Source organism: Manis pentadactyla, chromosome 5 (assembly GCF_030020395.1).
Source record: "Manis pentadactyla isolate mManPen7 chromosome 5, mManPen7.hap1, whole genome shotgun sequence".
NCBI classification, from domain to species: Eukaryota; Metazoa; Chordata; class Mammalia; order Pholidota; family Manidae; genus Manis; species Manis pentadactyla.
Window position 1 is genome coordinate 60,626,542 of NC_080023.1, and position 23,457 is coordinate 60,649,998.

The window sequence follows — 23,457 nt, forward strand, 5'->3', positions numbered from 1 at the left end:
TTACTTATCACTAATTGAGTTGGATTTCTTGGATCTGCTATTTGCAGGATACTTCTGCAAGGGTTCAGGAGAAAGCACTGGACAGCCTTCAGATTCCTCCTTTACTACTGTCACAGAATCAGACTGCTTCCTGTTGAAGTGGTGCCTCTGTGTGACTCTTTGTCTTGCACTGGATCCAAGAGGGCGTCTCCTGCCTTTATGCATATTTTCTGTGCTACAAATAGAGCAATATATTTTGCATTTTGATGTGAACACTTCACCTCAGAAAGTACATTTCTGTAGTCATTTTGAGAGATTTGTTGCTCCTGGCCATCTTGTCTAACATTTCTTTGCTTCCTTTTCCCTGTGTGGTATCTACTGACTCTGCTGCTCCTGGGTGACTCTTACATATTTTGGGGGGTCTGTAGAAAATATGTCTTCTAGTTTTGCTAAGAATGGAGATTGTGCAGGTTAACTGTGGCATTTGTATGTGATCCAGAAGAAGAGAACAGACCTGTCTCACACAGCCACGTTCATATTCTAAGTGCTTCCTCTGACTGCGCTCATCACTGCCTTTGTCTGACTCCTCTTTCTTGGTTCGCACATTAAACACCGAAATCCCTCGGGCTGCTAACCTCTTATTCATACGTCACTTGTTCAAGCATGTGTGATACTTCCTGTGATATTCCAGACCTCTTCATTATTTCTTAAACACATCATTTCAGAGTTGGTCCATCTTTCCCTGCTATCCTTATCTTGGAAGGTCCTTTTCTTCCTTCTCTGATTACTATACTCCTGTTTATTCTTTAAGATCTAAGAAAGTGCACTGTCTCCTTCAGGAACTCTTCCTTGACACCTGAAGATGAGGCACTTCCACAGATAAGGCAGAATTAATCTCTTATTTGTGTTTCCACAATATATTGCCCCATTTTGGGTGTACTTACCTGGCTGTTTTCAGTATTTATATACATTATTACCAAGCCATGTCAATACAGAACTTTCAGATGCTGGGTTGCTAGGACCCTATTTATAGCTCTTCTGTGGTAGTCAGCACATACTTTCATTTGCCTTGTTTGATTTTCAATGGTCAGTTGAAGGGTACAATATTTGGGGTCATCTAGATTTTCTTATTTTTATTCTCAAAGTGAATTAATCATTTCAAAGCAATTTTTCCTCTTACAATGTAACTGAAATTCCTGTATAATTGGAACATTTATAAATTTTGAGAAAGATCAGTGATCGTTAATAGGAGCTCTTCTGCATTCCAGGTGATGCAACTGTGACAATAGCTCACAGGTATACTCCCAGAGAACAACTGAAGATCCATACTCAGCTGGCTGATATTATCATAGTAGCTGCAGGTAAGTCTGCTGTTATTTGGTGGCCATCATTGGCAGAGTAAGCCCTGCCCTAATTGCTCACATGCCTGTAAGAACAGCTTCTTGGGAGAGTTGGGTGTGTGTATGAATAACTTTCATTGACCGGATTCTGTCTCTTGGCAGTCTTCATATTGGTCTATTGTGCCTATGTTAGCATTTGTCATCTCATTATGGACAACCCAAACAGCCTTTGGAATGACAGATTAAACGTAAAAACAAATGTGTACTTTGTGAAATCTTTTGACGCAATGTGATTGATTCTAAAAGTGAGTGAGTGATAGGGTGACTGGTAGTAAATGCTGTTGAAAAGAGAGCCAGGACTGGCTCATATAGGACCTTATAGGTAAAGACTTTGATGTAAGCCAAAGATGGCTGAGAGCAGGAGATGGACATGACCTAGCTTATATTTTTAGAAGATTGCTCACACTGTGTCAAGGAAAATTAACTCTAAAGGAGCAAGAGTAGAAACAGAGAGAACAGTTACTGCATTTTCATTTAATGGCTCTAGATTTTTCCTAATTTGTTTTATATTCAAACATACCAAATTATTCTACTCTTTATTTCTACCTTTGTTCTTGCCATGTAGTATTTCTACATTGCAGACATTGTGACTCTAATTGCTTTACCCAAGACTTACTGAGGGCCTTTTTCATTTTGTTTACCAATTAGATATTATTGGTAATTTCTAGACTTTACATTTGAATTGCTGAGTATCTACAAACTATGAATGGAGAGTAAAAGTTCCAAAAGAAATGGACTTCGAAGAAGAAAATAATGATTTTTACTTTTAACCAAATTTAATTCCCTTTCTTATTGTAATATAGGCCTTTCTCTGGAACTCAGAATATATATGGGATAACTCCAGGTGATATAATTTGCCTCCTTTGGATAAAAAATAGAAATATTCCCTTTCCAGAGGCCACCAGTAAACTGATATAGCTAACCACACTTCCTGTTTTTCTGAGAAATTATATTCAGGTGATACCAAATGCAAATTTTTGAACTGGATTGACAGAAGTAAGACAAATGTTTAGAGAGGGAGACTACAGATCAACATTAAGTGAAATACTGCTATAACACTGATGTATTCATGGAAGACAAATATTGCATGGACTTCTTTTTAGAAACACTTGGATTCGCACACAAGACTCAAAATTTGGTGCGTAGAGAGGAATTTGAATGGTCATCTTTGTCCATCTCTAATTTTAGAATGAAATTTACCTTATCTTTAAAAGGTGCTACTTAACTTCTAAGGATAACAACTTGTAAAGAATATTTCATAATGGATATTAGTTCCCGTTTTCCATTACAATATTGAATGATTTTTTTTTTTTCATCTAGTGGGGCAAAATCCCTCAGTGTGCATTCATGCTCTTTATTTTGTCATGAGAAATGATGAATGGGTGATCACAATCCTCTTTTAAGAACCACTGACATTCTTTCTTGAGTAAATCAAACTTTATGTCACAAGTCACTGTGCCAACACTGTTGTCATCTTTGAGTTTCTCCTATGGACTCACTGTATACTCCTTGGTAAAGGCCTAAATCTACACTGAGTACAAGGTGTTTAAAAATTAGGGGAAAAAAAGGAAAATGAAGAAAAGGAAGGGGAAGGAAGGACTAAGCCTGTATGCAGTTCACAGCATGGGAGCTAGCAGGTACTCCCGCACCTAGGTGTGGAGCCAGGGCTGAGGCCCTGGACAGCAGCCCCGTCCTACTCAGGGTGCACTCACCACCAGAGGGCAACCAACAGTCAGGTGCACTGCCAGTGTAGCCAGTTTACCACACGCCAGCACATCCAGCTGCAAGACATTTTGAGTGAAGGGAGCGGAGTGGGTTTTGTTCCCTGCCTTGTATTCTAGCTCTAATGCCTCAAGCTAGATACAAATGAACACTGATGCCTGGAAGGCAGTCCTCTGTACATCCCTACAGTCAGCCTGCAGAAATAAATATTTGGATAATGGGAATTCAGGGGAAACAATTGAGAATTTGTAAGAAATTACTAAACTTTCACTTCCTTAATAATCACCCAAATAATTTAAAGATAAAATATGTAGATATTGGTAAATTACAGTGAAATTGTAAAGAAAGCACAAATTAACGTGAAAAAGAAATTCCATATAACCAGATAATAGGAGTGAAATATTATTAAAATGACCACATCATACATAGTGTGTAGGAAATAAACAATACAAATAGCAGTGAGTTTTAAAGAAGGAGATAGTGATCTAATGGCAGAGGTAGTGGAACAGGGAGGGCTGGATCGTCGTCGTAACTGGAATGTCAGCCTGCGTGGCAGCAGTCCCATCTGGAAGCCAGGAAGCGGAGGAGGAGGAGTACATGATGTATCAGAAGGACTGATCGTGTCTGAGAGACGACAGTAAAGAATGTAGGGATGAAATCTCATAATGGGCTTGCAGAAGAAACAAGTAAAAGAGGAAATAATTGTGTGAAGATCCTGAGGCATGAATAAAATTAGCTTATGTTAATATTAATCTCACCCCTCCAGTTTCTCAAACTCCCGTAGTCCTCTCCTTGTAAGTTTAATTATAAACCTACAAATCTCCTCACAAATTTGAGATTTAGACTAAATCTCAAATCTAAAAATCTAAAGAATTGTTTGACAGAACCTGTCAAACTATGCATTTAAGAACAAGATGCTAGAAGTCCCTACTCAAAGTTACCTTTCTGGGTTCATAGAATTAATCTGTTTCTAGTGCACTTTACCGTGCCATGGTTATAGCACTTAACGCCTGTTTACCCTTGTCTGTCACCTTCACTAGACTATAGCAAAGACAGGATTCTCTTTATTAGCTTTGGTATCCAAGTGCTTAGAACAATATCTGACACATGGTGGGTACTAAATAAATGTACTATATCCATTTGAGGATTACAGCTGGAGCAAGAACTTCAAATTGACATAAGCTTAGCTGATAAATTTTTAGGAACATAATTTTATAAAAACAGAATCATTATTTTAGTTATTGGTTGATTTACCTAGTGGTAGCATTATTTTTGTGAGTACTAAATATTCCAGATTGCCTCTGTAAAGTGAATTGATAAAGTCGTAAAATGGAAAGATTTGTCATAAAAGAGTACTTCATATATTAAGTGATAAAGAGACTGATTTGATTTGAAATGTTAAGATTAAGAAATTATGAGCAAGGTGAAGACAGTTAAACTAGTATAGACATTTAAAATATATTAACAGTATTAAACAGTTGAATGGAAAAAGGTAGTTTAGGGGAAGGCTAAACTCTTTTTTGTAAGGCTAATGATAAAAAAGGGAAAAGTAACCAGAATAGGGTACCAATTCTAAAAGCATGTTAGAAGGTCCTTTCGCTTTCTTATATCTCATGCTTCCAAAAAATGGGGGAAATATGAAGTTTGTGAAAGTTCTAGGAATCTTCATTATCCAGGCAGGATAGCAACTTTTTTCCATACATTGTCCAGAGGACCCTCCACCCATCTGAGTAAACTGTGAAACTAGCATCATTCAGAAGATGAGCTGCTGAGTCAATGCCAGTTGCTTATTAACCTCTGGATACAGAATGTCACAGTTGGTGAAAGCTGTCATTTTGTCCACTAAGCCATCCCCTCCAGCATGATGGATGAACCTTCACAGTCATAACTCTAGCGTCTCTATTGCAACACTTTTAATGATAGACACTGTAATATGAAACAGGATAAATGGGCAATTCAGTAGAGTAATTTGGAATATTCATACTTACTCCTCATAAAATACCAGGTGACCAACTTCTTTTTATTACTTCTCCCATCATATTATCAAGTTTATACACTCCCATCAAACATCATCCTGTGTTCTCAATAGAGTTTTATCTTTGGTGGATTTCCTCCTCCTAGGAGCAAGGTTAGTAATTTTAGGATGCCAGGACACTGAGAATTTCCAAAGGGTGGGGCATAGAAATGGTCTATTCTGCCATCCACTGCTCATTCAGCTTAGGAGTAGAACTTGCTCACTTACAGCCCTGGGTGCCTCCTGAGTGGATGCCAGCACATTTCATGGTTTAACTAATCCCATTGTTCCTATCATGTTTGTAATTCTTCACCTTGCCCTTAAGTTTCTGCTTTTCCACTTAGAATTCCTTCTCGCTTTCCTAAATTTGTCATTTGTCTCAATTTTGTTAGTGAATTTCAATAGTATAGAGTAGTGTAAGTCCTCAGGGCTTGCTAGATTAAGAATTCCAGAATTAGAATACAGACTCTGCTGCCTCCTGCTAATTGTGTACCTTGGTCAAGTCATCTCAGCTCTCTGAGCTTCAGTCTCCTCGGTGTGAAGAATAGTGTGCCTCTAATAGAGTGTTGTTAAGTCTGCCAATCCCTGTAAAGAACATAACACAGTGCCAAGCATATTGCAAATACCCAATAAATATTATAGGCTAATATGTTATATGTCAGTCTTTCTTAGTCTATTGCATAGGAATTTTTAAACAATGATTTAGAAATAATCAGTTGATTATTAAGCTACAACTTTGATATAACTAAATGAATACACTTTTTGTTACTTATGATACTAACATAGTACAGGCATACCTCGTTTTTATTGTGCTTCACCTTTATCATGCTTCACAGGTATGACTTTTTTTACAAATTGAGTGTTTGTGGTGACCCTGTGACAAGCAAGTCTGTCGGCACCATTTTTCCAACAGCATTTATTCACTTTGTGCCTCTGTGTCACATTTTGGTAATTCTCACAATATTCGAACCTTTTTCATTATTATATTTGTTACAGTGATCTGTGATGTTACTTTTGTAATTGTTTTAGGGCTTCATGAACTGTACCTACAAAAGACTGAATTTAACTGATAAATGTGTGTATTCTGACTGCTCCACCTACTGGCTGTTCCCCTGTCTCTCTCCCTCTCTTTGGGCCTTTCTATATGTCCTGAAACATAACAATATTGATTAGGATTGATTAGGCCAGTTAATAATGCTTCAGTGGCTTCTAAGTTTTCAAGTGAAAAGAAGAGAAACGTGTCTCTCACTTAAAATCAAAAGCTAGAAATAATTAAGTTTAGTGAGAAGGCGTGTTGAAATCAGAGATAGGCAGAGATCTAGGGCTCTTGCACAAAACGTTTAGCCAAATTGTGAATGTAAAGGAAGAGTTCAGAGAAATTAAAAGTCTATTCCAATGAACACATGAATGATAAGAAAGTGATACTTCCATATTTGCTAAAATGACATTTGAGTGCTCTGGATAGGAGATCAAACTAGCCACACAACGTTCTCTTAAACCAAAGCCTAATCTGGAGCAAGGCCCTAACTCTCTTTAATTCTCTGAAGGATGAGAGGGGTGAGGAAGCTGCAGGAGAAAAGTTGGAAGCTAGTAGTCTCCATAACATAAAAATGCAAGATAAAGCAGCAGGTGCTGATGTAGAAGCTGCAGCAGATTTTCTAGAAATCTAGGTAAGATAATTAATAAAGGTGCTACACTAAACGTCAGATTTTCAATATAGATGAAACAGGCTTTTATTGGAAGAAGATGTTATATAGAACTTAATAGCTGAAGAGAAGTCAATGCCTGTCTTCAAAGTTTCAAAGGACAGGCTGACTTTTTTGTTAGGGACTAATGCAGGTGGTGACACTGAGTTGAAGCCAATGCTCATTGGCCACTCTAAAAATGCGAGGGCCCTTCAAAGTTATGCTAAATCTACTCTACCTATGCTCTATAAATGGAACAACAAAACCTGGATGACAGCACATCTGTTTAAAATGTGGTTTACTGAATATTTTAAGCCCACTTTTGAGACCTCCTGCTCAGAAAAACAGATTCATTTCAAAATATGACTGCTCACTGACAATGCACTTGGTCACCCAAGAACTCTTATGGCGATGGACAATAAGATTAATGTTGTTTTTATGCCTTCTAATACAACACCCATTCTGTAGCCCATGGAATAAGAAGTCATTTAAACTTTCAAGTCTTATTGAAGAAAAACATTTTTGTAAGTCTTTAACTGCCACGGATAGTAATTTCTTTGCTGGATCTAGGCAAAATAAATAGAAAACTTTCTGGAAAAGATTCACCATTCTAGATGCATTAAGAACATTCGTGATTCGTGGAAAGAGGTCAAAATATCAACATTCATGGAGTTTGGAAGAAGTTGATTTCAGCCCTCCTGGATGACTTTGAGGGGTTCAAGACTTTATTGGAGAAAGTCACTGCAGATGTGACAGAAAGAGCAAGACAACTAGAATTAGAAGCAGAGCCTGAAAATGTGTCTGAATTGCAACAATCTATATTCGTTCAATAAAACTTGAACGAATGAGAAGTTGCTTCTTATGAATAAGCAAAGAAAGTGGTTTGTTTAGAAGGAATCTACTCCTGGTGAGGTTGCTTTGTAAATTGTAGAAATGACAACAAAGGATTTAGATTATTACATTAACTTAATTGACAAAGAAGTGGCAGGGTCTGAGAGGACTGACTCCAATTTTGAAAGAAATTCTACTGTGGGTAAAATGCTATCAAACAGCACTGCATGTTACAGAGACATCATTCATGAAAGGAAGAGTCAATCAATGTGGCAAACTTCACTGTTGTCTTATTTTAAGAAATTGTCACAGCCACCCCAGCCTTCAGTGACCACCACCCTGATCAGTCAGCAGCCATCAGCACTGAGGCAGGACCCTCCACTGGCAAAAAAAATTACAGTTTGCTAAAAGCTCTGATGATGATTAACCTTCTTTAGCAATAAAGTATTTTTAAATTAAGGTGTATACATTGTCTTTTAGACATAATGCTATTGCACACTTAATAGACTCCAGTATAGTGTAACTATAACTTTTATATGCACTGGGAAACCAAAAAACTTATTTGACTTGCTTTATTGTAATAATAGTTTTTCATGGTCGTCTGAGAACAAGAATCTCCAAAGTATGCTTATATAATATTAAGGCATATTTCATGCCTTACAAGTGTGTTATTGAGCTTTAACATATACAAAGGTAATATATATGTGCCATTTGTAACCCATTCTGTAGACGTGTTATCATTGCAAATCGGTCCACTACAAGACTTTGAATACATACATAAAGATATCAGAATATAATGTAAGGGTGAAAGGATCTAGAATATAAGGCAGAGCATGTAGAAGAAGAATCATGGAAAAAAAGAAGGAAGATATAGGTTCAATTTCAGTTTTAACCTTAAAAATCCCTTTTAACTCTCTTCTTTTCAATTATTGCAAAATAGAAGTCAAATACTAGTGGTACAGTCTGCTGTAAGAATTAAGTGCCAAACCTTACAGTGGTACTAAATGAATGTAGTTGCCCTTCCTTTCAGTCTGATACTGTGTTATGACTCTATGACTAAAATTACAGTAAGCTTTAAATGAAAATTTATCATCTAGAAACAATTTAAGTTGCTAATACTTTTATATATAGACTGTAAAAGGTATTATATAAACTTTTACATTTTTCCTTGACCCATGTTATCTTCAGATAAGTGAAAATATTCCCCCCAACTGAGTATTTAAGAAGCATCCCAAAGCTGTTTTTCTTTTTCTTCATTTGCCAAGGACCCTGATACATTTTTCTCAATTTTGTATAATTGCATGAACTTGAGAAAAGGGGTAATAATCTCTTCGTGTCCAAGTGTTTTCACTTGATATGTCAGCAGAGATTGATTTTTTTCTTTGGAGGGTCTTCTCTCTATACATATGTATTTTTTCTAATTTTTATGAGTAAAACAAACAACAATAGCAATATTCAGGAGAACTGCAGTAAAGAGCAGTTAGATAGGATATCTTTATTATGGAGAAATGCAGATTCCCTTTGAAGTTTATTTTAAACTGTTAAATGATATATTGTTATAGCTAATTCTACTTGGTTACAAATGTGTATATTACATATAAATGTAAATTAAAGAGGGAAAGGGCCCTTTCAAGATATGTCTCTAGCCATTGGTATTATCTCTTTGTTAGGTTTTTATGACCAGGTCTTTAAAATTTTATATTATGAAATATTCAAAATATGCATAAAAGTAAGCAAATGAATAGTATTAACACCTACACCACTAACCACCAGATTTGTCATATCTGAATATTGTTATGTGTGTTTTCAATTTCCACATGCTGTATCTTTCTGCAACTTGTTTTGTTCTGATTAACATTATGTTTTAGAGATTTGCCCATGTAAACACATTTAGCATTAGTTGTGTAATACTCAAATAACTGAATATTCATCTTCTGCTGATGGATATATATTTTATTTTCAATTTATTGCTGTTATAAACAGTGCTGTAGAGTATGTACATATTTCCTTGGGATCATTCATTCAACAGTTATTAATTTTGCCACTTTTAATATTAGGTTCTACATGTGATGGAAAACAAAGATACGTAAAACATAGTTCAAGCTCTTAAGAAGTTCAGAGTCTAGCAGAGAAGAAAAGTTTACAAACAAATGAGTATAATAGTTTGCTAACGCAATATTAGAAGTATGTGTGTATAGGTATACATACATGGTTATTATCTAGAAAAAGAGACAAAGAGACAGATAAAAGGAACAGAGACAGAGGCCAAGAGAGACAGAGACAGAGAAAGAGCATCACTGAAGAGAGAATGACAGCTGTATTTCACTGACTCTGAAGATGAAATGACTGATTTGGGTTCCATCCCACAGAATGAATAAAGATTCACTTTGCCAAATCAAAGGGACTAGCACTTCTCGCAGCTTAGAGCTGTTAAGACAGTATGCATATATCAAAGAAATGTTAACTATTTCAAAATGGTAGATGCCTGTCTGTGAGTGGTGAAAGATGAAGCTGAGCGTTTAGGAATGACCAGACATCAAAATAAATGAAGACATTTGGATTTTATCCTGTAGGTCACGGGCAACATCTAAATAGTTGTAAGTATTAGAATAAAATGATCATATTTAAATTTTAGAAGGGTTACTCTGGTTGCATCCAGGCAGGGATGAGGCTGGAAGTATTACCGATGAGGTACTAACCTAATGTAGGAGAAATTTAAAGTCAGACTCAGAAACATAAAATTGACCAAACAGATGTGGCTTTGGATCCTGGGTATATAGTGTTACCTTTACCAATGAAGAGTGCATAAGAAGGAAGCAGGGTTTGTGAAGGGTAGGACATGAGTGGATGGAGGAGATGATGAATTCCATTTGAACCTGTTAAGTTTGAGATCCATGGTATATTCAGGGGGAAAAAGTTCAGTAGAGGATTGAGATAGTGTATGGATTTGGGGTTTGGGAGAGAGCTCTAATCTAGTGGATTTGTCATGACTGTTCAGTGCCTTTACTGTCCAATGCATTTGATTTCCATTATATGGTCAGGTTAGCCAACTGACCTGCTTTTTCCACTCTTAATTCTCACAGCTGACTGTATCTTCCTACTGTTTTTTTTTCTACCACACAGAGCCTGGTTTTAGTAACCATGTATTTCCCTACCTGTTATTTAATTATTTTAATGTTTTATAAAACAAGAAAAAATTGTTTCCCCAATCCTTTATGGTTTAATTAACTGATTTCTGAGCCTGGGTTGCCAAATTTATGCTTGAAACATCTATTGACTTAAAAACATTCTTATTCTTTAAAAACTAGAATCTAACAACAAAAATTCTACATGGACGCACTCTGAAGTTTTTTCTGACCAACCAGTCTATTTTTCTGGTCATTTGGTCTACTTTTTTTTCTTATTTATTCTTCCACCCCTGTCCATTGGAGTGGCTCTTCAGCTCCCCTAGGCTCTCTGATCAAGGGTCTGCATGTGGTTAGGGATTAAAAGCCCTCTGTCCCTCTGTTAGAAAATGATTACCTCTGCATTTAAAACAGGATAAGTTCTGGATATCTAATCCATCTAATAAAGAGTAGTACCAGAAGCCATGATACTTTTCCTGGTGTATCAGTGGATGATTTAAATCTACTCTAAGGCTTCTATGCCCTTTTCGCAAATATCCCTTGAACATCATCACTTCAACAAGTAACTCCAATAAATGCCATCTGGATTACACTGAAGAGCTGGTCTAAGGCATTTTTTTTCTACTGTACCTTCAGTGAACTTAAAATATGCCTTAATGTTATGTAAAATTTAAATATATCATGGTAACATGGGATGACATTGAGTGACTTTATTCAAAGTAAAAAAGTCCTTTCTCAAGCATTGTGAATTTTAAAGTGTAACAATGTAATAAAAGAGGAGAAGAAGAATAGGAGCACTGAGGACCTAGATGAGATGTGTGACAAGCACAAAATGGAGAAATCACAGTGGAACAGCCCTGAAGGTGCTGGCACTGAGGGGACAGACCTGAAGCGACTCTCACTGTATTGTCAACTGCAGTAGCCAGAACCATGTCTTATTTGTCTTAGTGTATCTTACACCTAGTGAAGAACCTTAAATTGGGGACTAGAGCACTCACTGTTGAATGAATGAACTCCCCTCTTTACTATTGCTTTAATTTCAAGTATGGGGAAGAATATGAGCCCTTCTTTGGTGAAGTCATCATTCAGAGTGTGTGGTATTGCTAATGTCTCTTCTAAGTATATGTTGACTGGTGGAAAGTGAAATAATTTCATTAGATCAGTAGTCATTAGTTGTGGGTTTGCAATAACATCCACATATTAATTAAAATCCAAGAAGGTTGACCATTTAAAAAAATTAAAAAATTTAAGGATCAAAATGTCATATGCTAACACTCGTGTAATAATCCACACAGTGACAGTGTTTGAAATGGGATGTTGAAGATCTGACTGTGCACCTGGCTACCCGCTATAGGTATGGCCTTGGCTCTGAAGGCGAGCAATGAGAAGGAAGGGACCACTGTGTTGGCATCTGTCTCCTCAGGCAGCTTTATACGAAAGTCTTTTCTTTTTATCCATATATAGAGGAAGAGATTTCTACTCTCTTCATCTTTCACCTAAATGCATTGCCTCCAGATTTATTTCTGATTTTGTTAATTAATAATTGCTTATTTTAGAATGATTTACCTTTGTTAGGAAACCCGAGGATTAATTAGTACTTTCCATGAGTGTGAGCTTTATGATTGCAGTTGGAACACATTCAAACAAGTCATCGTTCTTATCTGAGTTGTGCAAGCAGTTTACTCTTAGTTTCTTACTTATGTGACCTTGAAATCAAGATACTAATCAATATCAGAGACCAGATACTACACTGCAAATAAAAGGCAGGTGTAGTTCAATAATGTTTCTGTTGAGTTTCTATTGAGTGTTTCCTGATTCATATTTACACTTATTTTAAAAATAACCAGGAAGATTCCTTGTCTCTAAAATATACACACAGAACAAAAGACACATCCTTCCCAGGGTAGCTGGTTAGGATATTCCTAAAAATAATGTGGTACAGCATGTCAGAATGGATAAGAATCTCTCCCTGTATACTAAGAGTAACATAAGTTCTTTTAGGTTACTTAGATACCACCCCAAATTTACTTTTTTTTAGTAAAAAACTTTTTGAAGACGTTTTCCCCTCTCTCCTTTATGATTCATTTTCTGACTTAGTGGAATCTCTGCAAAGGAGTACTGAATGGCTTGGAAATAACATAAAATGGCATTGGTTTTCTGTGGGCACTAGATTAGATAGTCAAATTGAGGAAATTTATTCAAATACAAATAAGTTTTAAAGGTTATTTTTTACATAAGCTTGTGAATAAACATTATCTTAGTTCCCTACTACATCTAGGAATTTATCCTAAAGATAATTGTGAGAGGGCTTACAGAGATAATATTTCAAGTATGCCAATTGCAGATTCTTGATGGCAAAAAGTTGGAAACGGCTGAAACTTTCAATAAAATGGGGACATTTAATGAATGATGTATAGCTATAAAAAGGAATTCTTACCTCCAATTGTATTTTGAAAAATAATCACATTAGATTACATTCATGATAGAAGTCCAGCTATGACCACATACATACTCTGACGACCAAAAAAACAAATGCAAGGAAAAAGTATAACTTGAGAAAAATGGTTACCTCTGGCTAATGAGCAATAAATGATAGATAAATATTGATTCATTCTTTATATTTCTCTGAATTACCCAAATATATTCTCCAAGATACATTGATTTCATAATTAGAAAATTAAAGAACATTAAGATGATTCATTACTAGTCCATGGCAAGATTCTACCAGCTGTCTGAGTTGTCCTCTGGGACTGCTCATCTTTTAATACACAGAAGCCTGAGGGTGGTGTCCTACACTGTATTGGCTCATCTCCTGCAAAGTACCAAACTTGGTAATTAAATGGCTTTCTTTGGGGGAAAAGAAGAAATGAAAAGAGATATGAATTAAGTGGATGAATTGTATATCATGTACATTAATAAAGCTTATGAAAAATACAGGAATCTGAAGGACCTAGGAATGTGAAAAGTGAGAGTAATTTTGGCTTTTAAATTCATCAAGTTTTCAAGTAGTGCCAAGAGGAAAGAAGAGGGCAAGAATATGAGGGAAAGAAGCAGGCAGAGAAAACCTCTACCTGCTCTCATTTATGTTCCTGACTTCTAACTTTACAATTCTATCTTGAACATTCCTTGCTGCTGAAGCTCTTGGCTCTTGCCTCAAGCCCCTAGAGCTCTCTACATGTCATTAATACCTTATTCTACTACAGACAGCTGAGGACAAATCCAAATTTTAACTGAAACAAGCTTTGTAATAAACAGGGGCACATCCATATTTTACCCCTTTATAACTATATATATATATTTTTTTTTTTGGTTTTTTTTCTATTTTTTTATTTTGGTATCATTAATCTGCAATTGCATGAAGAACATTATGTTTACTAGGCTCCCACCTTCACCAAGTCCCTCCCCAAAACCCCATTACAGTCACTGTCCATCAGCGTAGTAAGATGCTGCAGAATCCCTATGCATCTTCTCTGTGTTGTACAGCCCTCCCCGTGGCCCCCCTCCACTACACATGCTAATCGTAATGTCCCCTTTCTTTTTCCCCACCCTTCTCCCTCACTTCCCACCCATCCTCCTCAGTCCCTTTCCCTTTGGTAACTGTTAGTCCATTCTTGGGTTCTGTGATTGTGCTGCTGTTTTGTTCCTTCAGTTTTTCTTTTTTCTTATACTCCACTTCTGAGTGAAATCATTTGGTACTTGTCTCTCTCCGCCTGGCTTATTTCACTGAGCATAATACCCTCTAGCTCCATCCATGTTGTTGCAAATGGTAGTATTTGTTTTCTTTTTATGGCTGAATAATATTCCAATGTGTATATGTACCACATCTTCTTAATCCATTCGTCTTCTGGTGGACATTTAGGTTGCTTCCATTTCTTGGCTATTGTAAATAGTGGTGCAATAAACATAGGGGTGCATCTGTCTTTTTCAAACTGGGCTGCTGCATTCTTAGGATAAATTCCTAGAAGTGAAATTCCTGGATCAAATGGTATTTCTATTTTGAGCATTTTGAGGAATCTCCATACTGCTTTCCACAATGGTTGAACTAATTTACATTCCCACCAGCAGTATAGGAGGGTTTCCCTTCTCCACAACCTCGCCAACATTTGTTGTTGTTTGTCTTTTGGATGGTAGCCAACCTTACTGGTGTGAGGTAATATCTCATTGTGGTTTTAATTTGCATTTCTCTGATGATTAGCGATGTGCAGCATCTTTTCATGTGTCTGTTGGCCATCTGAATTTCTTCTTTAGTGAACTGTCTATTCAGCTCCTCTGCCCATTTTTTAATTGGATTATTTGCTTTTTGTTTGTTCAGGTGTGTGAGCCCTTTATATATTTTGGATGTCAGCCCTTTATCGGATCTGTCATTTATAAATATATTCTCCCATACTGTAGGATACCTTTTTGTTCTATTGATGGTGTCCTTTGCTGTACAGAAGCTTTTCAGCTTGATGTAGTTCCACTTGTTCATTTTTGCTTTTGTTTCCCTTGCCCAGGGACATATGTTCATTAAGAAGTCGCTCATGTTTATGTCCAAGAGATTTTGCCTATGTTTTTTTCTAAGAGTTTTATGGTTTCATGACTTTTTTTTTTTTTGGTAGATAATTATTTTTTTTATTGAAGGGTAGTTGACACATGGTATTACATTACCTTAGTTTCAGGTGTACAACATAGTGATTCAACATTTATATACATGACAATTCTAGGTACCAGCTATCACCACACCAAGCTGTTACAATATCTTGACTATATTCATTACATCCCGGTTACTTATTATTTTACCATTGGAAGTGTATACTTTTTTGTGTGTGTGTGAGGGCATCTCTCATATTTATTGATCAAATGGTTGTTAACAACAATAAAATTCTGTATAGGGGAGTCAATGCTCAATGCACAATCATTAATCCACCCCAAGCCTAATTTTCGTCAGTCTCCAATCTTCTGAGGCATAACTAACAAGTTCTTACATGGAGAACAAATTCTTACATAGTGAATAAGTTCTTACATGGTGAACAGTACAAGGGCAGCCATCACAGAAACCTTCGGTTTTGCTCAAGCATTATGAACTATAAACAGTCAGTTCAAATATGAATACTCATTTGATTTTTATACTTGATTTATATGTGGATACTACATTTCTCTCTTTATTATTATTATTTTTAATAAAATGCTGAAGTGGTAGGTAGATACAAGATAAAGGTAGAAAACATAGTTTAGTGTTGTAAGACAGCAAATGTAGATGATCAAGTGTGTGCCTGTAGACTATGTGTTAATCCAAGCTAGACAAAGGCAATAAAACATCCACGTATGCAGAAGACTTCTCTCAGAACGGGGGGGTGAGGTTCTAAGCCTCACCTCTGTTGATCCCCAATTTCTCACCTGATGACCCCCGTGCAACTGTGCCTGTCTTAGGTTGTTCCTCCCTTGAGGAATCTTACCCGTCTCTGGCTAACCAGTCATTTTCCGGGGCCATACAGGGAAATGTAAAGTTGGTAAGTGAGAGAGAAGCCTTATTGTTTGAAATGGTTAGCTTTTTATTTCTTTGCATATTTATGCCCTGTAGCTTCTATGCCCAGCATTTGTTTTGAGGTATCTTTACCACTTGGAAGAATTATGATACTCGGTAAATTTGATATGAGGCACGAATTCTATTTAAGGGTTGTAATTAGGAAGGAAGAAGAAAAGCTATAGAAGTAGCAGGCGGAAGAAAACATGGGAAGATTGATTATTTCTTTGACATATCTTCTTGGAGAGTAACTTCAGCATGTATAGGTTTTAAGCTACTACTTAAATTGCGCACACACATTAACATAATAGGAGTATAGTTACATAACCAAAGCATACCTGTAATTTACCAGCCATCTCCAGTGAAACCAAGAAAACCAGTTAGGCACCTTAGGCATTTGTGAAAACTTATCTATGATATGGTGGATATTGTCCAACTGAACTTGAACAGTCTGAGAGAAATCAGACAAATTAAAACAACCCATTCCTGGGGAATGTTCACATCCCTTATGTTCTGTTAACAGTAAATAGTCTGTAGTTGTAAGATTTTGGAGCACTACAATTTGCACTTCTCCTAATTCTTGATTGAGTTCCAACAGTATAGATCCAGTCAAATTTGTTGTTTTACTGTATGCACAGGCCAGCTTAGATATCTCCTTTCTCATTCCCATGGCAAGTCCAGGAACTGGTGGGATGAGTGCATCTACAGCTGTAGCAGTGCGTGGATCTTTGTTGGGGTTTTTTGATGATCATCTTCTGGCATGGATCTTCCAGAGAGTGCTGATGTTGGAAGTTGTTTTTCATATCGTATCTTAGTTCATTTTCAGGGTAGCCCAATTAGGCTTTGATCCTCTGTATAAACACAAACAGACCCTTTGCCTACACTTTTATATGCCCTTTATACTCTTGTGTAGAACTCATTGCAGGTTACCACAGAGGAACTGCCCTCCTTTTTTTTTTTTGTATCACTAATCTACACTTACATGATGAATATTATGTTTACTAGGCTCTCCCCTATACCAGGTCCCCCCTATAAACCCTTTTACAGTCACTGTCCATCAGCATAGCAAAATGTTGTAGAATCCCTATTTGCCTTCTCTGTTGTACAGCCCTCCCTTTTCTCCTACCTCCCCCATGCATGCTAATCTTAATTCCCCCTTACTTCTCCCCCCCTTATCCCTCCCTACCCACCCATCCTCCCCAGTCCCTTTCCCTTTGGTACCTGTTAGTCCATTCTTGAGGTCTGTGATTCTGCTGCTGTTTTGTTCCTTCAGTTTTTCCTTTTTTTCTTATATTCCACAGATGAGTGAAATCATTTGGTATTTCTCTTTCTCCGCTTGGCTTGTTTCACTGAGCATAATACCCTCCAGCTCCATCCATGTTGCTGCAAATGGTTGGATTTGCCCTTTTCTTATGGCTGAGTAGTATTCCATTGTGTATATGTACCACATCTTCTTTATCCATTCATCTATCGATGGACATTTAGGTTGCTTCCAATTCTTGGCTATTGTAAATAGTGCTGCGATAAACATAGGGGTGCATTGGTCTTTCTCATACTTGATTGCTGCATTCTTAGGGTAAATTCATAGGAGTGCAATTCCTGGGTCAAATGGTATGTCTGTTTTGAGCATTTTGATGTACCTCCATACTGCTTTCCACAGTGGTTGAACTAATTTACATTCCCACCAGCAGTGTAGGAGGGTTCCCCTTTCTCCACAGCCTCGCCAACATTTGTTGTTGTTTGTCTTTTGGATGGCAACCATCCTTACTGGTGTGAGGTGATACCTCATTGTAGTTTTAATTTGCATTTCTCTGATAATTAGCGATGTGGAGCATCTTTTCATGTGTCTGTTGGCCATCTGTATTTCTTTTTTGGAGAACTGTCTGTTCAGTTCCTCTGCCCATTTTTTAATTGGGTTATGTGTTTTTTGTTTGTTGAGGTGTGTGAGCTCTTTATATATTCTGGACGTCAAGACTTTATCGGATGTGTCATTTTCAAATATATTCTCCCATACTGTAGGGTTCCTTTTTGTTCTATTGATGGTGTCTTTTGCTGTACAGAAGCTTTACAGCTTAATATAGTCCCACTTACTCATTTTTGCTGTTGTTTTCCTTGCCCGGGGAGATATGTTCAAGAAGAGGTCACTCATGTTTATGTCTAAGAGGTTTTTGCCTATGTTTTCTTCCAAGAGTTTAATGGTTTCATGACTTACATTCAGGTCTTTGATCCATTTTGAGTTTACTTTTGTATATGGGGTTAGACAATGGTCCAGTTTCATTCTCCTACATGTAGCTGTCCAGTTTTGCCAGCACCATCTGTTGAAGAGACTGTCATTTCGCCATTGCATGTCCATGGCTCCTTTATCAAATATTAATTGACCATATATGTCTGGGTTAATGTCTGGATTCTCTAGTCTGTTCCATTGGTCTGTGGGTCTGCTCTTGTGCCAGTACCAAATTGTCTTGATTACTATGGCTTTATAGTAGAGCTTGAAGTTGGGGAGTGAGAGCCCCCCTACTTTATTCTTCTTTCTCAGGATTGCTTTGGCTATTCGGGGTCTTTGTGTTTCCATATGAATTTTTGAATTATTTGTTCCAGTTCATTGAAGAATGTTGCTGGTAGTTTCATAGGGATTGCATCAAATCTGTATATTGCTTTGGGCAGGATGGCCATTTTAACGATATTAATTCTTCCTAGCCACGAGCATGGGATGAGTTTCCATCTGTTAGTGTCCCCTTTAATTTCTCTTAAGAGTGACTTGTAGTTTTCAGAGTATAAGTCTTCCACTTCCTTGGTTTGGTTTATTCCTAGGTATTTTATTTTTTTTGATGCAATGGTGAATGGAGTTGTTTTCCTGATTTCTCTTTCTGTTGGTTCATTGTTAGTGTATAGGAAAGCCACAGATTTCTGTGTGTTGATTTTGTATCCTGCAACTTTGCTGTATTCTGATATCAGTTCTAGTAGTTTTGGGGTGGAGTCTCTAGGGTTTTTTATGTACAGTATCATGTCATCTGCAAATAGTGACAGTTTAACTTCTTCTTTACCAATCTGGATTCCTTGTATTTCTTTGTTTTGTCTGATTGCCGTGGCTAGGACCTCCAGTACTATGTTAAATAACAGTGGAGAGAGTGGGCATCCCTGTCTAGTTTCCAATCTCAGAGGAAATGCTTTCAGCTTCTCGCTGTTCAATATAATGTTGGCTGTGAGTTTATCATAGATGGCCTTTATTATGTTGAGGTACTTGCCCTCTATTCCCATTTTGCTGAGAGTTTTTAACATGAATGGATGTTGAACTTTGTCAAATGCTTTTTCAGCATCTATGGAGATGATCATGTGGTTTTTGTCTTTCTTTTTGTTGATGTGGTGGATGATGTTGATGGACTTTCGAATGTTGTACCATCCTTGCATCCCTGGGATGAATCCCACTTGGTCATGGTGTATGATCCTTTTGATGTATTTTTGAATTCGGTTTGCTAATATTTTATTGAGTATTTTTCCATCTACGTTCATCAGGGATATTGGTCTGTGGTTTTCTTTTTTGGTGGGGTCTTTGCCTGGTTTTGGTATTAGGGTGATGTTAACTTCATAGAATGAATTTGGGAGTATCCCCTCCTCCTCTATTTTTTGGAAAACTCTAAGGAGAATGGGTATTATGTCTTCCCTGTATGTCTGATAAAATTCCCAGGTAAATCCTTCTGGCCCAGGGGTTTTGTTCTTTGGTAGCTTTTTGATTACCGCTTCAATTTCATTGCTGGTATTTGGTCTGTTTGGATTTTTTGTTTCTTTCTGGGTCAGTCGTGGAAGGTTGTATTTTTCTAGGAAGTTGTCCATTTCTCCTAGGTTTCCCAGCTTGTTAGCATATAGGTTTTCATAGTATTCTCTAATAATTCTTTGTATTTCTGTGGGGTCCGTCGTGATTTTTCCTTTCTCGTTTCTGATACTGTTGATTTGTGTTGAGTCTCTTTTCTTCTTAATAAGTCTGGCTAGAGGCTTATCTATTTTGTTTATTTTCTCGAAGAACCAGCTCTTGGTTTCATTGATTTTTGCTATTGTTTTATTCTTCTCAATTTTATTTATTTCTTCTCTGATCTTTATTATGTCCCTCCTTCTGCTGACCTTAGGCCTCATCTGTTCTTCTTTTTCCAATTTCGATAATTGTGACATTAGATCATTCATTTGGGATTGTTCTTCCTTTTTTAAATATGCTTGGATTGCTATATACTTTCCTCTTAAGACTGCTTTTGCTGCGTCCCACAGAAGTTGGGGCTTAGTGTTGTTGTTGTCATTTGTTTCCATATATTGCTGGATCTCCATTTTGATTTGGTCATTGATCCATTGATTATTTAGGAGCGTGTTGTTAAGCCTCCATGAGTTTGTGAGCCTCTTTGCTTTATTTGTACAGTTTATTTCTAGTTTTATGCCTTTGTGGTCTGAAAAGTTGGTTGGTAGGATTTCAATCTTTTGGAATTTACTGAGGCTCTTTTTGTGGCCTAGTATGTGGTCTATTCTGGAGAATGTTCCATGGGCACTTGAGAAGAATGTATATCCTGTTGCTTTTGGATGTAGAGTTCTATAGATGTCTATTAGGTCCATCTGCTCTACTGTGTTGTTCAGTGCTTCCATGTCCTTACTTATTTTCTGCCCAGTGGATCTGTCCTTTGGGGTGAGTGGTGTGTTGAAGTCTCCTAGAATGAATGCATTGCAGTCTATTTCCCCCTTTAGTTCTGTTAGTATTTGTTTCACATATGCTGGTGCTCCTGTGTTGGGTGCATATATATTTAGAATGGTTATATCCTCTTGTTTGACTGAGCCCTTTATCATTATGTAGTGTCCTTCTTTATCTCTTGTTACTTTCTTTGTTTTGAAGTCTATTTTGTCTGATATTAGTACTGCAACCCCTGCTTTCTTCTCGCTGTTGATTGCTTGAAATATGTTTTTCCATCCCTTGACTTTTAGTCTGTACATGTCTTTGGGTTTGAGGTGAGTTTCTTGTAAGCAGCATATAGATGGATCTTGCTTTTTTATCCATTCTATTACTCTATGTCTTTTGATTGGTGCATTCAGCCCATTAACATTTAGGGTGACTATTGAAAGATATGTACTTATTGGCATTGCAGGCTTTAAATTCGTGGTTACCAAAGGTTCAAGGTTAGCCTCTTTAGTATCTTACTGCCTAACTTAGCTCGCTTATTGAGCTGTTATATACACTGTCTGGAGATTCTTTTCTTCTCTCCCTTCTTATTCCTCCTCCTCAATTCTTCATATGTTGGGTGTTTTGTGCTGTGCTCTTTCTAGAAGTGCTCCCATCTAGAGCAGTCACTGTAAGATGTTCTGTAGGGGTGGTTTGTGGGATGCAAATTCCCTCAGCTTTTGTTTGTCTGGGAATTGTTTAATCCCACCGTCATATTTGAATGATAGTCGTGCTGGATACAGTATCCTTGGTTCAAGGCCCTTCTGTTTCATTGTGTTAAATATATCATGCCGTGCCATTCTTTTCTGGCCTGTAGGGTCTGATGACCCTCTCAAGAAGTCTGATGTTAGCCTGATGGGTTTTCCTTTATAGGTGACCTTTTTCTCTCCAGCTGCCTTTAAAACTCTTTCTTTGTCCTTGATCTTTGCCATTTTAATTATTATGTGTCTTGGTGTTGTCCTCCTTGGATCCTTTCTGTTGGGGGTTCTGTGTATTTCCATGGTCTGTTCGATTATTTCCTCCCCCAGTTTGGGGAAGTTTTCAGCAATTATTTCTTCTAAGATACTTTCCATCTCTTTTCCTCTCTCTTCTTCTTCTAGAACCCCTATAATATGGATATTGTTCCTTTTGGATTGGTCACACAGTTCTCTTAACACTGTTTCATTCCTGGAGATCCTTTTATCTCTCTCTATGTCGGCTTCTATGCGTTCCTGTTCTCTGATTTCAATTCCATCAATGGCCTCTTGCATCCTATTCATTCTGCTTATAAACCCTTCCAGAGTTTGTTTCATTTCTGCGATCTCCTTTCTGGCATCTGTGATCTCCCTCCAGACTTCATCCCATTTCTCTTGCGTATTTCTCTGCATCTCTGTCAGCATGTTTATGATTCTTATTTTGAATTCTTTGTCAGGAAGCCTGGTTACGTCTGTCTCCTTCTCTGGTGTTGTCTCTGTGATCTTTGTCTGCCTGTAGCTTTGTCTTTTCATGGTGATAGGAATAGTTTGCAGAGCTGGGACGAGTGACGGCTGGAAGAACTTCCCTTCTTGTTGGTTTGTGGCCCTCCTCTCCTGGGAGAACAGCAACCTCTAGTGGCTTGTGCTGGGCAGCTGCGCGCAGACAGGGTTTCTGCTTCCTGCCGGGCTGCTATGGAGTTTATCTCCGCTGTTGCTGTGGGTGTGGCCTGGTTTGGGCCTCTGCTCCAAAGTGGTGGAGTTGCGTTGGAGGGGGAGTGGCCTGGAGGCTATTTATCTCCGTAAGGGGCCTCCCTGCTCCCTGCAGCCCAGGGGTTAGGGTGCCCAGAGATCCCTTGATTCCCTACCTCTGGATTAAGTGTCCCACCCTGCCCCTTTAAGTCTTCCAAAAAGCACCCGCCAAAACAAAACAATGACCAAAAAAAAAAAAAAAAAAATTTAAATTAAAAAAAAAAAAAAATTGGCCGCTCGTTTTTCTTTATTCTCCGGTGCCAGCCTCAGGCATCTGCTCACCGGTCTTGCTGCCCTGTTTCCCTAGTATTGGGGGCCCTATCCCTTTAAGACTTCCAAAAAGCGCTCGCCAAAACAAAACAGCAAGAAAAAATGATCGCGCGCTTTTCTTATGTCCTCTGGCACCTGGCCTCTGGTGCCCGCTCACTGTTCTTGCTGCCCTGTTTCCCTAGCATCCAGGGCCCCCTGGGCGCGTACTGTGTCTGCACTCTGGCCCGGATGGCTGGGGCTGGGTGTTCGGCAGTCCTGTGCTCCGTCTCCCTCCCGCTCTGCCTATTCTTCTCCCGCCGGGAGCTGGGGGGAGGGGCGCTCGGCTCCCGCCGGGCCGGGGCTTTTATCTTACCCCCTTCGCGAGGCGCTGGGTTCTCACAGGTGTGGATGTGGTCTGGATATTGTCCTGTGTCCTCTGGTCTTTATTCTAGGAAGGGTTGTCTTTGTTATATTTCCATAGATATATGTGGTTTTGGGAGGAGATTTCTGCTGCTCTACTCACGCCACCATCTTCCGCCCGTCTCTCATGACTTTT

At 37.9% G+C, this 23,457-nt stretch overlaps 1 protein-coding gene across 5 annotated transcripts in view; it reads left to right on the forward strand.

The window, feature by feature from the left end:
* The window catches only part of MTHFD2L (methylenetetrahydrofolate dehydrogenase (NADP+ dependent) 2 like), a 161,165-nt gene that overhangs the window by 69,748 nt on the left and 67,960 nt on the right, over positions 1 to 23,457 (forward strand). For all 5 annotated transcript variants that reach the window (XM_036927502.2, XM_036927500.2, XM_057502309.1 and 2 more), the window contains one exon: positions 1,248 to 1,340. In XM_036927502.2, coding sequence (XP_036783397.2) covers positions 1,248 to 1,340 — 93 coding nt within the window. The remainder of the gene's footprint in view (positions 1 to 1,247; positions 1,341 to 23,457) is intronic.